Genomic DNA, 13193 nt, shown 5'->3' on the forward strand with positions numbered 1-13193 from the left:
TGTAGAAAGACCTTCCCTTAGAAAAAAAAGTATCTGTCCGTGTCCTATTCTAGAAGATCCCAATTATTAAGCAAGTATGTGAATGACTGTAACTATAAAATTCTACATAAATTAAGAATTGATATTATTTTGATCTGCAAAGATATAAGAATCCCATCTTAGAACTCATGCACACGTAAATGGCTAATTAAAATACAGCATTAGCCCATCCGGGCGTGGCTTAGTGGTTGAGCATCGACCTAGGATCCAGGCGATCAGGGTTCGATTCCTGGTCAGGGCACATGCCCGGGTTGCAGGCTGCAGCCTATCAATGACTCTCCCATCATTGATGTTTCTCTCTCTCTCTCTCCCCCTTCCTCTCTCTGAAATCAATAAAGATATATTAAAAAAAAAATACAACATTATACAGAGATTTATAATATTAAATCCATATCTTTTAGTAAAAAGATGTTTGTTTAAACTCATTTTCGATGTTGTGGGCTTTTACATGTTTTTCACTGTACAGGGACATCAGTGCCATTAGAATGGATTTCTGGATATCTTCTGCCAAAATAATCTTTCTGTAATGCAGATCTGGTTATGTAACTCCCCTTCTTAAAACAAAGCAGAAGAAAAACTTCAGGGGCTTCCCAATTCCTAAAAATGTAAAGTTCAGGCTTCTTCATATGGCTTAGAAGTCCACCTCGATCTGTCCCTTATTTATATCTACAGTCTCAGCCCACCTCTTTCCCACTTCCACAAATACTAGTTACTTTCCAAACATTCTTTAGCGCTAAGCAGGCCGTGCTGTGTCCCACCACTTTGCACGTCTCACTTCCTCATCATGAGATGCTTCCATCACCTCCCATCCCAGCCCTCTCCTCTCACCTGTCATTTCTCTGTTTAGACACCTTCCTTCTAGGACCCTTCACTGATACCTCAAGTCTGCATCGGGTGCTGTGTTGGTTCTCATTGGGGTCAGCCACAAATAACTCTAAAACTAAAGATAGCAAATTAATTTTTTAAAAAACTTTCTTTTGAAAAATTTTAGTAATTATAATATTGGAAAACTATATAGTAATTACAAATATGCCATTGGCTAAAATAAAGGGATTATAATATACCACATGTGTATATTTAATGCACTTTATTCTTTAATTTATAATATAATATACTGCTTGTTAGATCAAAAGATACCTTAGGGTATATTTTAAAATGCAGAGAGCAGAAGTTTTAGGTTTAAAACAGTATGAGTTAAAAATGGTCTGATAATATTAAGTAGTACCTATGAGAATTTACTTATCCTCTGATTGGCATATTTTTCTTTGTTAAACTCTGTCAGTTTCTCTAAACATAGATGCTGTAAATAATGTTATTAAAACTATTTATTCTTCAGCCGTAAACTGTTTATATCTGGATGCTATCGTGATTATAAAAATAACTAAATAATGGAAAATTTAAGACAAAGTTTAGAATTAAAAAAATATATCTTTATTTATCACAAGTAGAACAGAGAATTATATACGTAGTTTTTGTTGTTGTTTAATTAATTAAAATTTTTTTATGAGAAGGATGTTTGTTAAGGAGTGCCCTTAGTACCAGCATGTAAGTAGTTTTAAATATGGTTAACTGACAATTATTTTTGTATAAGTAATTTAAATGCACACTTAAAGAAGAGATTTATAATTCCATATTTCTTAGTTACTGTTTCATGTGGTTTGTGTTATTAACAAACAAAAGTGGGAAGGAAGCTAAATTAGTCATAAGAAATCTTCCAGCAAATATATTTCTCAACATCTGAAAGTGCCAATACTTGGAAAGAAAAAAAAGTCTACACAAGTTCTAATTTTTTCTTAATTTGGCAGAAGCTTTCCCACAGAAAGCCCTAGTAGTGCATGAGGGAGAATGTACTAATTGGGCTGATGGACTCTCAAGTGGTAGAAAGAGCCTAGGACCAGCATTGATTCTTTCCAAGCACTAGAAGATCAAGTGAATCATTATGAATCCTGTAGGGGTTCCAACAGTCAATGGTTAGCAGAAAAGGGCATTTAATAAACGAGCAAGGACAGGAAGCTGCAGAAAGGAACAAGCAGAAGGACTCTTGTGACCGAGAGTGGTTTTTGAAACTGAACCTTCGAGGAGCTCTTACAAGACCAAGAAGTGCTGAGCTTGAAAGAGAAATGTCTGAAGCACATGAACCCAACCAATAGACGCTGGAACTCTTAAGAGATGTGCAGCAGTTGTGCCACAAGCCAATGGAATATGTCCAGAGGAAAAGTTTTCTGCCAAACCCTGAGTATTTTCTCTCTTGCTTTTGCTCCAGTGAGTTAACTCAAGGAACAGATAGTTTCCCATCCAATAGCTAGATTCCAGGCTATTCATCAATTAAAAAAAAAAAAGTCTTCCCTAGAACTTTTTTTTCTGAGCACTAATTTTTCAGAGTGAAAAAAAAAAAAAAAAAGTTGGAGGAAATGATTGAGAGGAGCAGTGGGTTTAATAAAAGATTTTTTTGCCAGAAAAAAGAAGAAGAAAGAAAGCCACTTTGAAGTAATAGTTTTTAAAACATTCCCACTGGCAAAAAACAACTGTTGTGGTTTCTCTTAATTATGTTGTATACACAGAAGATGTTTTAGTGGAAGAAAGAAGAAACCTAAGCTAAAATGCTTTAGAAATAAGACTAGCTTAGCTCCGTTTTTAATATAATAATGAAATCTATTATGTCTTTGAGGGAAATAATTAGACCTTTGCTTAATTTTCCATTTCTATGAATTATCAGATTTAGAACAGAATTAACAGTAGAAATCTTGGAAAATAAACAAAGGCCTCCAAATAATAGTTCAGCATATTTACCGGACCTAAATGCAGCCTTTTATATGAAAAGATGAATTAGTACCATTAGTTTTGAAAGAGTATTTGAAAGTGCTGATCGGTGGGGATAGTTTATTGGTTTCAGTGAAATCTGAAAAATACGGGCTTTGAAGGAGGATGCCTTTGCATGATGCCATCGTGGGTTCTGAAAGACAAGATACTTCATGGCACAGGAGACACACAGGGTTCATGTTAGGTGCGTATGGTTTTTATGGAGAGAGAAAATCTTCTAAGTACATCTTGCAACACAGCGTCATTGCACAATTTCAAAACTTTTGAAAAATGCATGCACATTTAATGGGTGAGCCATCCCTCTCAAGATACACTCCTGAGGCTTTCCTTAATGGACAGTCCCAGTAGCCTCATTCCTCAGTTTCCTTTGGGTTTTCTGCAAAATAAGCTGTACCTGTGTTGCTAGCTCCCTAAGCCAGAGCTGAGTTCTTTGGCTGACCGAGTCCTGTACCATCAGTAGGCTGCTAACAGCAGCCCTTTCTTAGCTTACAGGGGAAAAATGAGAAAGAAGTTTTTATGAATCGATTATGCTTCATGGGAATATTTAAAAAAGAAGGCCAGATACGGTGGCCTCTGATAAATAAAGTGTGTGGAACAAGATTAAGAGACCACTTACACTGAAACTAGAATTATTAGCAGGAAATAACTAGCAGAAGTGACTAATCCAGACCACTTTATGTCTCTCTAGTCAGATACTTTATAATGAGCGTAATTGGTTCCTCATTTTTATAATCTATCACATTTTCAGTATGTTTTCTATTTTAGAACTTTTCTCAAGGATGAAAATTTCCTCAAGTATAGGGACCATGATATTTTCTCTTCACCATAAACTTGGGCATGTAATGTAGAATATTATAGCATCAGGGAGGAAAGGAACAAATATTTTTGTGTGTGTGTGCACATGGTATATTCTTGTCTTTGCACTGAGCCCTTGGCATATGTATCTCATTTAATTTGTACAGTAACCTTATGAGGGAGGGAAAGAGAGGCATTATTTGCAGTATGCAGGTGAAGTTTAAGGTCAAGCAGGCTGATTAACTTACCAAAGATGCACAGCTGGTAAGTAAAGAAGTGGGACTTTGACCTCACATGTGTCTGGTGTTCAAGCCCCTCCTCCTTTAAAAATGGTATACTTTTTTCTGTTAGAATCAAATGATTGCATAGATAAGAGATGACTCATTTTATTCAATATAGGTACAGTATAAATACTTTCTAATATGAAGTAAAATAAGCCTATATTTCAGGCACTATTTATTCAGAATACATACTAGCTATGTTTCCTTGGTCAGGTCATCATGAAAAAAGTTTGTATACCTTTTCTATACTTAAGTTTTCTTATCTACAAAATAAAAACATCTGTATGAGCAGCTTACTTATAGAGACGTCATTTTAAAAGGAAATAATAAAATTTAAAGCTTCTTGTAGAATTCTTTAAAGTGTAATAAGTCTTACCGGTGATGTTGCTGCTGCCACCAGTGGTAATGATGATGATGATATTTCCCTGTTTTTTTTTTTCTATAGCATCCTTTACCTGAAAATCTTCTATATGATTGAAATCACATATTTGTTAAACATTAAAATTAACTAACTAGGTTTAATAAAGAAAAATCAGGTATGCGTGTGAATTGAGATGTAGTTATACATTTGGAGTATTCTTGCTGTAACTTAGTAAAGAAATATTCCAGTAATTAGGAAGGATTTTACAACATGCTTATTCATGTACTGAAGATCTTGATGTGTAATTTGTGTTTATTTGTTAACTTGAATGGTATATCATGAAAAGCTCTTTGTTTTTATATTCTTTCAACTAGAATCACAAATGGCAATATATCATTGCAGGGATGTTCTCTCATAAACCGCACATTCTTCAGAAAGAGGTAGAATTGTTTAGATATGGAAAGCATACTTTTGTAAAAAATGAACTAGAGAAGCTATATAACAGAGAAATTATTTTGAGTCAGCTGATCCACCCCTGAATGCCTGTAAAACTGCTCTGGCTTTCATGAAAATCTCTTCCTGGTGTAACTTCTTAGCCTGTTGAATCATCTGATTTTAATTGCAAAGTAACAGGAATAATGACTTGAAAAACTGCCTTCTGTTTGGAAGGACTTGACATTTATGAGACCTCTTTAGAGGAAATGATGAGCATGGGAAAATATCTTCTAAATGTGGTCTAATGAAATCACACTAAAAAGTGAACACATTCATTACAGCAGTGACATCAAACACTAAAAAAGTCATCACAAACCCATAGGAAGCATTTCTTTTCCTGGTTTTGTCATGTCATATATATATCACATGTGTAAATGTACCACCAAACATTATTTACTTTTAAATAATTCTTTTGAATATTTCAGTTACAAATAACAATATTATATTAGTTTCAGGTGTACACCCCAGTGATAAGACATTGTATAACTTACCAAGTGATGACACGGATAAATCTCGTGCCTGTCTGACACCATACATAGTTATTAGAATCCTGTTGACTGTATTCCCTATGCTGCAGGTCACATCCCCAGGATAATTCTGTAGCTACCAATTTGTACTTAATCCCTTCACCTTTTTCACCCATCCCCCCAACATCCCTTCCATTTGGCAATCATCAATTCAATGTGTTCTCTGTTATCTGTGAGTCTGTTTCTGTTCTGCTTGTTTGTTTATTTTGTTTTTTAGAGTCCATTGTTGGTAGATGTAGATTTATGACCATTTTATTGTTCATGTTTTTTTCTTCTTCTTAAAGAAGACCCTTTAGCATTTCCAGTAATACTGGTTTGGTAGTGGTGAACTCCTTTAGCTTTTTCTTGTCTGGGAAGCTCTTTACCTATCTTATGATTTTTAAAAAAATATATATATCTTTATTGATTTCAGAGAGAATAAATGAGAGGAAGAGAGAGAGATACATCAATGATGAGAGAGTTGTCATTGATTGGCTGCCTCCTGCATGCTCCTGACTGGGAATCACGCCTGCAACCCAGGCATGTGCCCTGACTGGAAATCGAACCGTGATCTCCTGGGTCCTAGGTCAGTGCTCAACTGCTGAGCCATGCCCAGCTGGGCTGTCTTATAATTTTAATAGATCTTTTTTTTTTTTTTTAAATATATCTTTACTGATTTCAGAGAGAGGAAAGGAGAGGGAGACAGATAGAAACGTCAATGATGAGAGTCATTGATCGGCTGCAGCCCGCAACCTGGGCATGTGCCCTGACCTGGAATCGAACTCCGGTCACCTGGATCCTAGGTCGACGCTCAACTGCTGAGCCACGCCTGGCCGGGCATGGGCTGTCTTATAATTTTAAATGATAGCTTTGCTGGATAGAGTGATCTTGGTTGTAGGACCTTATTTTTCATCACTTTGAATATTTCTTGCCAATTCCTTTAGGCCTGCAAAGTTTGTGTTGAGAAATCAACTGGCAGTCTTATGGGAGCTCCCTTGTAGGTAGGTAACTGGTTTTCTCTTTCTGCTTTTAAGATTCTCTCTTTGTCTTTAACCTTTTGCATTTTAATTATGATGTGTCTTGGTGTGGGCCTCTTTGGGTTCATCTTGTTTGGGATACTCTGTGCTTCCTGGACTTGTATGTCCATTTCCTTCATCAGGTTTGGGAAGTTTTCTGTCATCATTTTTTCAAATAGATTTTCAATTTCTTGTTCTCTCTCTTTTTCTTCTGGAACCCCTGTGATGCAAACGTTTGTATGCTCAAAGTTGTCTCAGAGGCTTCTTACACTGTCCTCATTTTGGGGGATTCTTTTTTCTTTTAGCCATTCTGATTGGGTGTTTTTGCTTCTTTATATTGTAAATTGCTGATTTGATTCATAGCTTCATATTCTCTACTGTTGATTCCCTGTAAATTATTCTTCATTTTAGTTAGTGTATCTATTATTACTGACTGGGTCTTTTTTATGGTTTCCATGTCCTTTTATGTTGTTGAAGTTCTCACTAAATTCATCTACTCTTGTTCTAAGCTCATTAAGCATCCTGATAGCCAGTGTTTTGTACTCTGAATCTAGCAGATCGCTTGTTCCATTTTGTTTAGTTCTTTTTTGGAGTTTTGTTCTATTCTTTCATTTGGAACATGTTTCTTTGTCTGCTTATTTTGGTAGCCTCCTTGTGTTTGTTTCTGTATATTAAGTAGAGCTGCTACATCTCCTGGACTTGGTAGAATGTGCTAATATAGTAGGTGTAACTGTAAGGTTCAGTGGCACAGCCTCCCCACTCACCTGAGCTGGGTACTCCGGGTGCGACCCTTCTTTACCCCCTATGTGGGCAGTGTACACCCACCTTTGTATTTGAGCCTTGATTGCTGTTGGCACATCAATGGTAAGGATTTACCGCCAAGCCTATTGGCTGAGAGGAATGGCTGGGACCAGGTGTGCATGGTCTACCCCACAGAGCTGGACTTACTTCAGTGGGGGCTCTGGTGGCCACTGAGTCTGCTCCTTGAGTGTGTGGCTCTTGGAGGTGGTTGGGTGGTGCTTCAGTATTATCTGAAGTTGTCCACTGGGTGCACTGACTCTGGGGCTTCCCAGGAGATGCAGGCCAAGGTCAGCCACAGCCTGTGTTCTGCCCAGAACCACCAGGGATGAGGTACAAAGTAATCTGCAGATGGATGCTACTTGTGCTGGCCTTGGAGGTGACCAGGCGAGGCCAAGCTGTGAACCAAGACTGACTGCCCCTAGTACCAGGCCTGGGACCACTTAGTAAGAAATATGGGGCATGCTGAGGCCAGCTGCTGCTTGTTTGAGAGATTTTAGGAATGCCTAAAGCATGAAACAGGTCATTTATATGGAAAAGCCACTCGAAATAGCTTGGGTGTGCCTGTAGGTTGAGTGGGGCAGAGTCTTAGGGAATCACCAGGCCAGGGGGAACAGTGTCAGCCAGGTCGATGGAAACTCAGATATGGCACCTTCCTGCTGGGTCTGTATGGGGCAGGCTCAGAAAAGGAACAATGGCCTCTGCCAGCACTTCTGACTGGGAGGAAGCTGCCCCTCCAGCTCTTGCCCTGATGCCAAACAGTTCAGTTCCTCTGGTATGTCCCTGGTGCTTTTCAGGCTGCTGCCCCAGTGCCATAGTTCAGAGGGAGTGAGTCTGAGTAAGTCAGTGTGTGGGCCCTTTAAAAGGAATGCCTGGGACTCCAGCAGCCCTCTGTCTCATTCAGGCACAATCCCCACTGGTATTTATAGCCAGAAGTTATGGGGACTTCTCTTCCTGGCACTGGAACCCTGGGCTGACAGTTCTGATGTGGGGCTGGGACCCCTTGCTCCTAGGGGCATCGTTACAGCTGAAATACTCCTCCTTATTTTTATCCGCCACACGTGGATGTGGAACTAGCCTGTTCACGTCTCCACCCTCGTGGCAGTCTTGATGTGGCTTCTTCTTGAATTTCCTAGTTGTAGGACTTCCATTCAGCTAAATTTCAGGCGGTTCAGAATGATAGTTGTTCTGTAGTTGTAATTTTTATGTGGTTGAAGGAGAATATGAGTACCACATTTACCTTCTCTGGCTTGCATCTTGACCAGAAGCTCACATTTATATTTTACATAGCGTATTTACAGAAATTTTACTTCTATTTAAATATTTGTAACTAAAATCCAACATTTTCATTTTGCCTATATGCATTTTGTTAGTGACAGAATTAGGATAAAATGGTAAAGAAAATCAATACAGAAGATAACCATTGCCATTTTAGATTTTTGATGTCTGAATATTTTTTTTAAAGTAAACTTTTATATACTGAAACATTGAATATATCTGATATTATAATAGATTTGATATTTAAAAGATCCATAAAATAGTGTCTATTTTAATCTTAGAGAATTAGAAAACTCATAATTAAGTTTTTCCTGAACAAATTTTTAACAAAAACAAAAGAAATGTTAAATATTAATTCATGCTAATCAGAATTCTTTCCATGGCTATTATATCGATGTATTTTTTTACAAAATAAATTTGAAAAGTCACAAATTTTCTTTAATAATATCTTTTGGATCTATAATTTATTAGTCTTAAACCTCATGTGAATTGCTTATTATTGGCCATGCCATGTCTCACAATAATGAATACTCTAAGTTTGTGTTCAGTTGAGTAAAATAATATACTGTATATTCACCAAACTGAAGTGCTGTGGCATTCAGTCTGTGATGAAGCATAGAGGATTTTCTGCTCATGAAATAGTTGTGTTTGTTTTTTTTTAAATTAGATTCCTCTCAGCTTTTAAATTATAGTTTGAATTCATTAAATTTTTTTAATTAACTTTAATTAACTTTAGGGAGAGTAGAAGGGAGAGGAGGAGAGAGAGAGAAACATAAATGTGAGAGAGAAACATTAATCCGTTGCCTCCCATATGTACCCCAACAGGGAACAAATCTGAAACCAGGGTATGTGCCCTGACAGGGAATGAAACCCGTGACCCTTTGGTGCAGGGTCACTATGCTTCAATCAACTGAGTCACATTGGCCAATGCTGAATTCATTTTTTTTTAAAAAGCCTTTATTATATTATCTTCATGGGAGGTTAATATTATGTTTAGTGTTACAGATAACGATAAGTCATTTTATTCTGAGATTGAAGGCTGAGGGTTTTCAGAGACCCCTTTTCATTGCAACTTCATTGCAAATTAAGTTACTTGAACATTCCCATTAAAATTGTTTATTACCTTTCTTTCATTTCATATTTAGGCAAATACCTTTTACGAATTTAATAGAGGGTCCAAAAATTGTCATGGTTTCATTGCTTACCACTGATCTGATCTTGCCAAATGACTTAGCTATCATTTTGTTGTTATTTGTTTCTGGGCTGCTTTCTAAATCAATTTTTGTCCCAGAAATTTTGCAGTATTTCATGGATACATTTTAATAGCAAAATAAACAAAATATACTCCACTGAGAGGATAGATGAGAACTGTTAATGTCAGCTGTTAGGAATGCTATTATAAAATACTTTTAGAAGATCAACAACACTTCTACTGTTAGCAAAACATCTGTCCAGAGTTCCTACTTTAGAACCAATTACAAAAGAGGAGACAGTGAGGCCCTCTTGGAAAGTACTGGAATGAATTGGCATCAGTACTTGTCAGCCTAGGGTAACCATGGCCTTGACAGGCTCACCAAGGGAACAGAGTATAAGGGTGAAACCTTGAACTGAAAGCAAGAATGAATCTGCACAAATGACCCAAGCTACTGTAAAACAGGCAAGCAGTGCGTGGTATCAGGAGAGCCTGCCAAGGTGAAGTAGGTGGGGGTCCAGGCTGGGAAGGGATTATCCCAAGAAAAGCTTGAATGTGAACAATGGTAATCCAATCACAGCTGCTGAGGGTAGAGGAAATCTAGAAGATTCACCAACAGAAGACCAGAATTTAGGTACCAGACAGAGAAACAAGGTAAGCATTCAAAAATGGTAGAATAAAATAACTCAGTTTCTAAAAGTCGAGTAGCAAATATGTTTAGAAACAGAAGCAGGTCAAAACTCAGTTACTGCTCTGGATGTTCAAGGTAAGAATGGAACAAAGAGCCCAGCCGGGCGTGGCTCAGCGGTTGAGCATCGACCTAGGATCCAGGCAATCGGGGTTCGATTCCTGGTCAAGGCACATGCCTGGGCTGGGTGCTCGATCCTCAGTCGGGGGTGTGCAGGAGGCAGCCGATCAATGACTCTCTCATCAATGATGTTTCTATCTCTCTCTCCCTCTCCTTTCCTCTCTCTGAAATCAATAAAGATATATTAAAAAAAAAAAGAATGGAACAAAGAATAAAATTGATTTGCTTTTTATCCACTAGAGAATAGATCACACACATCCAATATATTTCCTCTACCTACAAAAGGGGTCTAACAAAAACTAAGAATTTGTGGTAGGCAAACAGAAGTATTCCAAGAATGGTTATTCGACCCCGCTGTGTAATACTAATCTATCACTTTATCACTCTCATAACTTCAGTAGAAAGTCATCCAAGCTGGTTTTTTCATGGCCCCAAATATAACATGTTCCTTTTCACCAGCACACTTTTTTGTGTGACTTTTTCTGTCTCCCTGGAAAACTAAACCTCCCTTTTCAACTTATCTGTGTTCTATTCTTCATCTCAGTCCCTACTCAAGACTTAACTCCAAATAAGTACTAAATAAGTTTCCATGAATAGCTTCACCTGTAAGACGTCAGTAAGGAAAGTATGAAAATACACTAAACTACTCTTCATGAGTTTCATTGAACTGAAAATTTCCAAATTGTTGTACCTTTGAATTACTTGATGTTTTGACATGTCTGTGTTCCTATGTTTGACTGGTCAGAGATCTAAAAATATATGATGAAATCTTTTTTGATCTCCTTTGTTGAACATCTGAAAAAGTTTACTTAGCATGTGGTAACAATTTTAATTTGGGAGCATGCTGATAATAAAAAGATGTGTGTGCATGCATGCATCTACAAGTTAAAAATGAGTTCACATATATTTCTTCTTAGCATTTAGCTTGCCTAACTTTGTTTTTATAAACAGAACTATTAAGCTTGTGGCTTTGGTAACTGAATGCAGAGTAAATAAAGTATGAGTCAATCAAAAATTTTGATAGCATCTATGCATACTACCTAGTAATTTTATGTAATTGTTGCATCTGCTCTAACATGCTTATATGACACTTCAGTGAAAATGTTATATGCAGTGCCTACTAATTAGCCATTCAAGAAAAATAACTTTGTTTTTCCAAAGAAAAGGGATTTTTGTAGGTATAACAGTTATTGGAATGATAATATACAATAATCTAGACTTGAAAAATCCTGCGTTCTTTTGTACTCATCTGGATTTCATAGTATGTCTTCTAAATAACATAGATCTTCTTTATCGTAAATTCCATATGATATGTGAAATGTAAAGAAAATAACACGTATATGTAGAAAGTTATGGTTGACTTAGATTATTTAATGCATTTTTTAAAGAAAGAAAGACTAAAAAAATCATAATACCTGGTAACATATCACATTGCTATTCTCTATTTCATCATATCATGGAGGAGAGTCATGATATATGCAAACAGAGGTTGTGCTTCGTTGTCTCATTCCAAGTATTGTGTGATTTCAAAAGGGAGTTCCTCACATCTATCTGATTTTCAGATTTTATTTTTCACTATTACATATATATTCATTCATTTCATATATACAGGGTGAGGCAAAAGTAGGTTTACAGTTGTGAGTATGTGAAACAAGGAGTTAATTAGTGTCTCATTTTCCATAAGAAAAACTGTATATCTGCTTTTGCCCCACCCTGTATTTTCAAGGTTATGTTTCTAATTTGTCATAATGGTGGTCCTTGAGAGAAACTGATTTAAAAAAACATCGTTCCCTTTGGGTATAGAATCTAACATTTCATTATACAAAAGGTTACTTAATTATTGTTATCATCACAGCTCTCTCCCCGCCCCTCCACCCCAAATCTCTGTTTTTTGAAAAGTGGCTGAAGAATGATCTCTAGTTACTTTTGATTGACTGCATCTTCTCTCGGGACATATTCAGTGTTGCGTTTGGGTAACGGTGGCTCAGAAGCCGACTGACATGTGGCTGCCTCGTCCAGGGTTATAAGGGTAGTGCTGCTCCATTGTATCAGTGGTGGGCACTAGAACTCTAGTTACAGTAGGTGCCCGCCCTCCCATTCGATGTACATGTTTATAGCAATAGGGAGCTTCACACTTGGTCTTAGCCAACAGGCCAAACAGCAGTAGCGGTGTGGAATTGTAAACTAAAGATAATAGAAGGATTTATTTAACATAACTGAACCAGTACTGACTGTTGAGTGGTGACACTATAAAGTATAATCTCAATGATGCTTATTTTTGCATTTGTGTGTGACTGACACGGGACTAGGAATTAGGAATATACCAATGAAAAATAAACCAATGACCATGTCCCTAACTTCTGAAAGCTTTGGTCCTTGGGAGGAGACTCATTCAAACATGTTGGTACAGTGATGGGATGTAAACTTAGGAAGGAAGGTGCAGATTGATGCCAGAGTATAGAGCATAGAAGGGGCACCTGCTCCAGACTTTTAGAGAGTGAGGAAAACCTTCAAGGGAGAATTGCTACCAATGCTGTTGACTGAAATAGGTAGAAGGAGCTAGCTAGCTAAGCAAAAGAAACACCTGAGATGAAAAGTTGTTCAGTTGATTGGAGAGTACAAGGGATGGAAAAATGAGACAATTAAGTTGGAATAAAAAAGTCCTATATCAGTTATAAACTATGCTGTGGCCCTTGGACTTTCTTCTACATGAATGGAAGGTCGTTTGGATTTTAACCAAGGTAGTGACATTTTTCAAATTTGCATTTAGACGGCACGCTCCTGTAGCAGGGAGGGGAACTTGC

At 37.3% G+C, this 13193-nt stretch overlaps 2 protein-coding genes across 2 annotated transcripts in view; one reads left to right on the forward strand and one right to left on the reverse strand.

Moving 5' to 3' along the window:
* Positions 1–5328, reverse strand: part of LOC308557908 (cytochrome b5-like) — a gene marked incomplete at both ends in the record, with an annotated part of 39263 nt that extends 33935 nt beyond the window's left edge. Inside the window, 2 exons of the mRNA XM_081138812.1 lie at positions 4312–4401; positions 5283–5328. Coding sequence (XP_080994938.1) covers positions 4312–4401; positions 5283–5328 — 136 coding nt within the window. The remainder of the gene's footprint in view (positions 1–4311; positions 4402–5282) is intronic.
* Positions 1–13193, forward strand: part of ROBO1 (roundabout guidance receptor 1) — a 1016983-nt gene that overhangs the window by 832822 nt on the left and 170968 nt on the right. The window lies entirely within an intron of this gene.

Source organism: Miniopterus schreibersii, assembly GCF_964146895.1.
Source record: "Miniopterus schreibersii genome assembly, chromosome: 5".
In the NCBI taxonomy this organism is placed as follows: domain Eukaryota; kingdom Metazoa; phylum Chordata; class Mammalia; order Chiroptera; family Miniopteridae; genus Miniopterus; species Miniopterus schreibersii.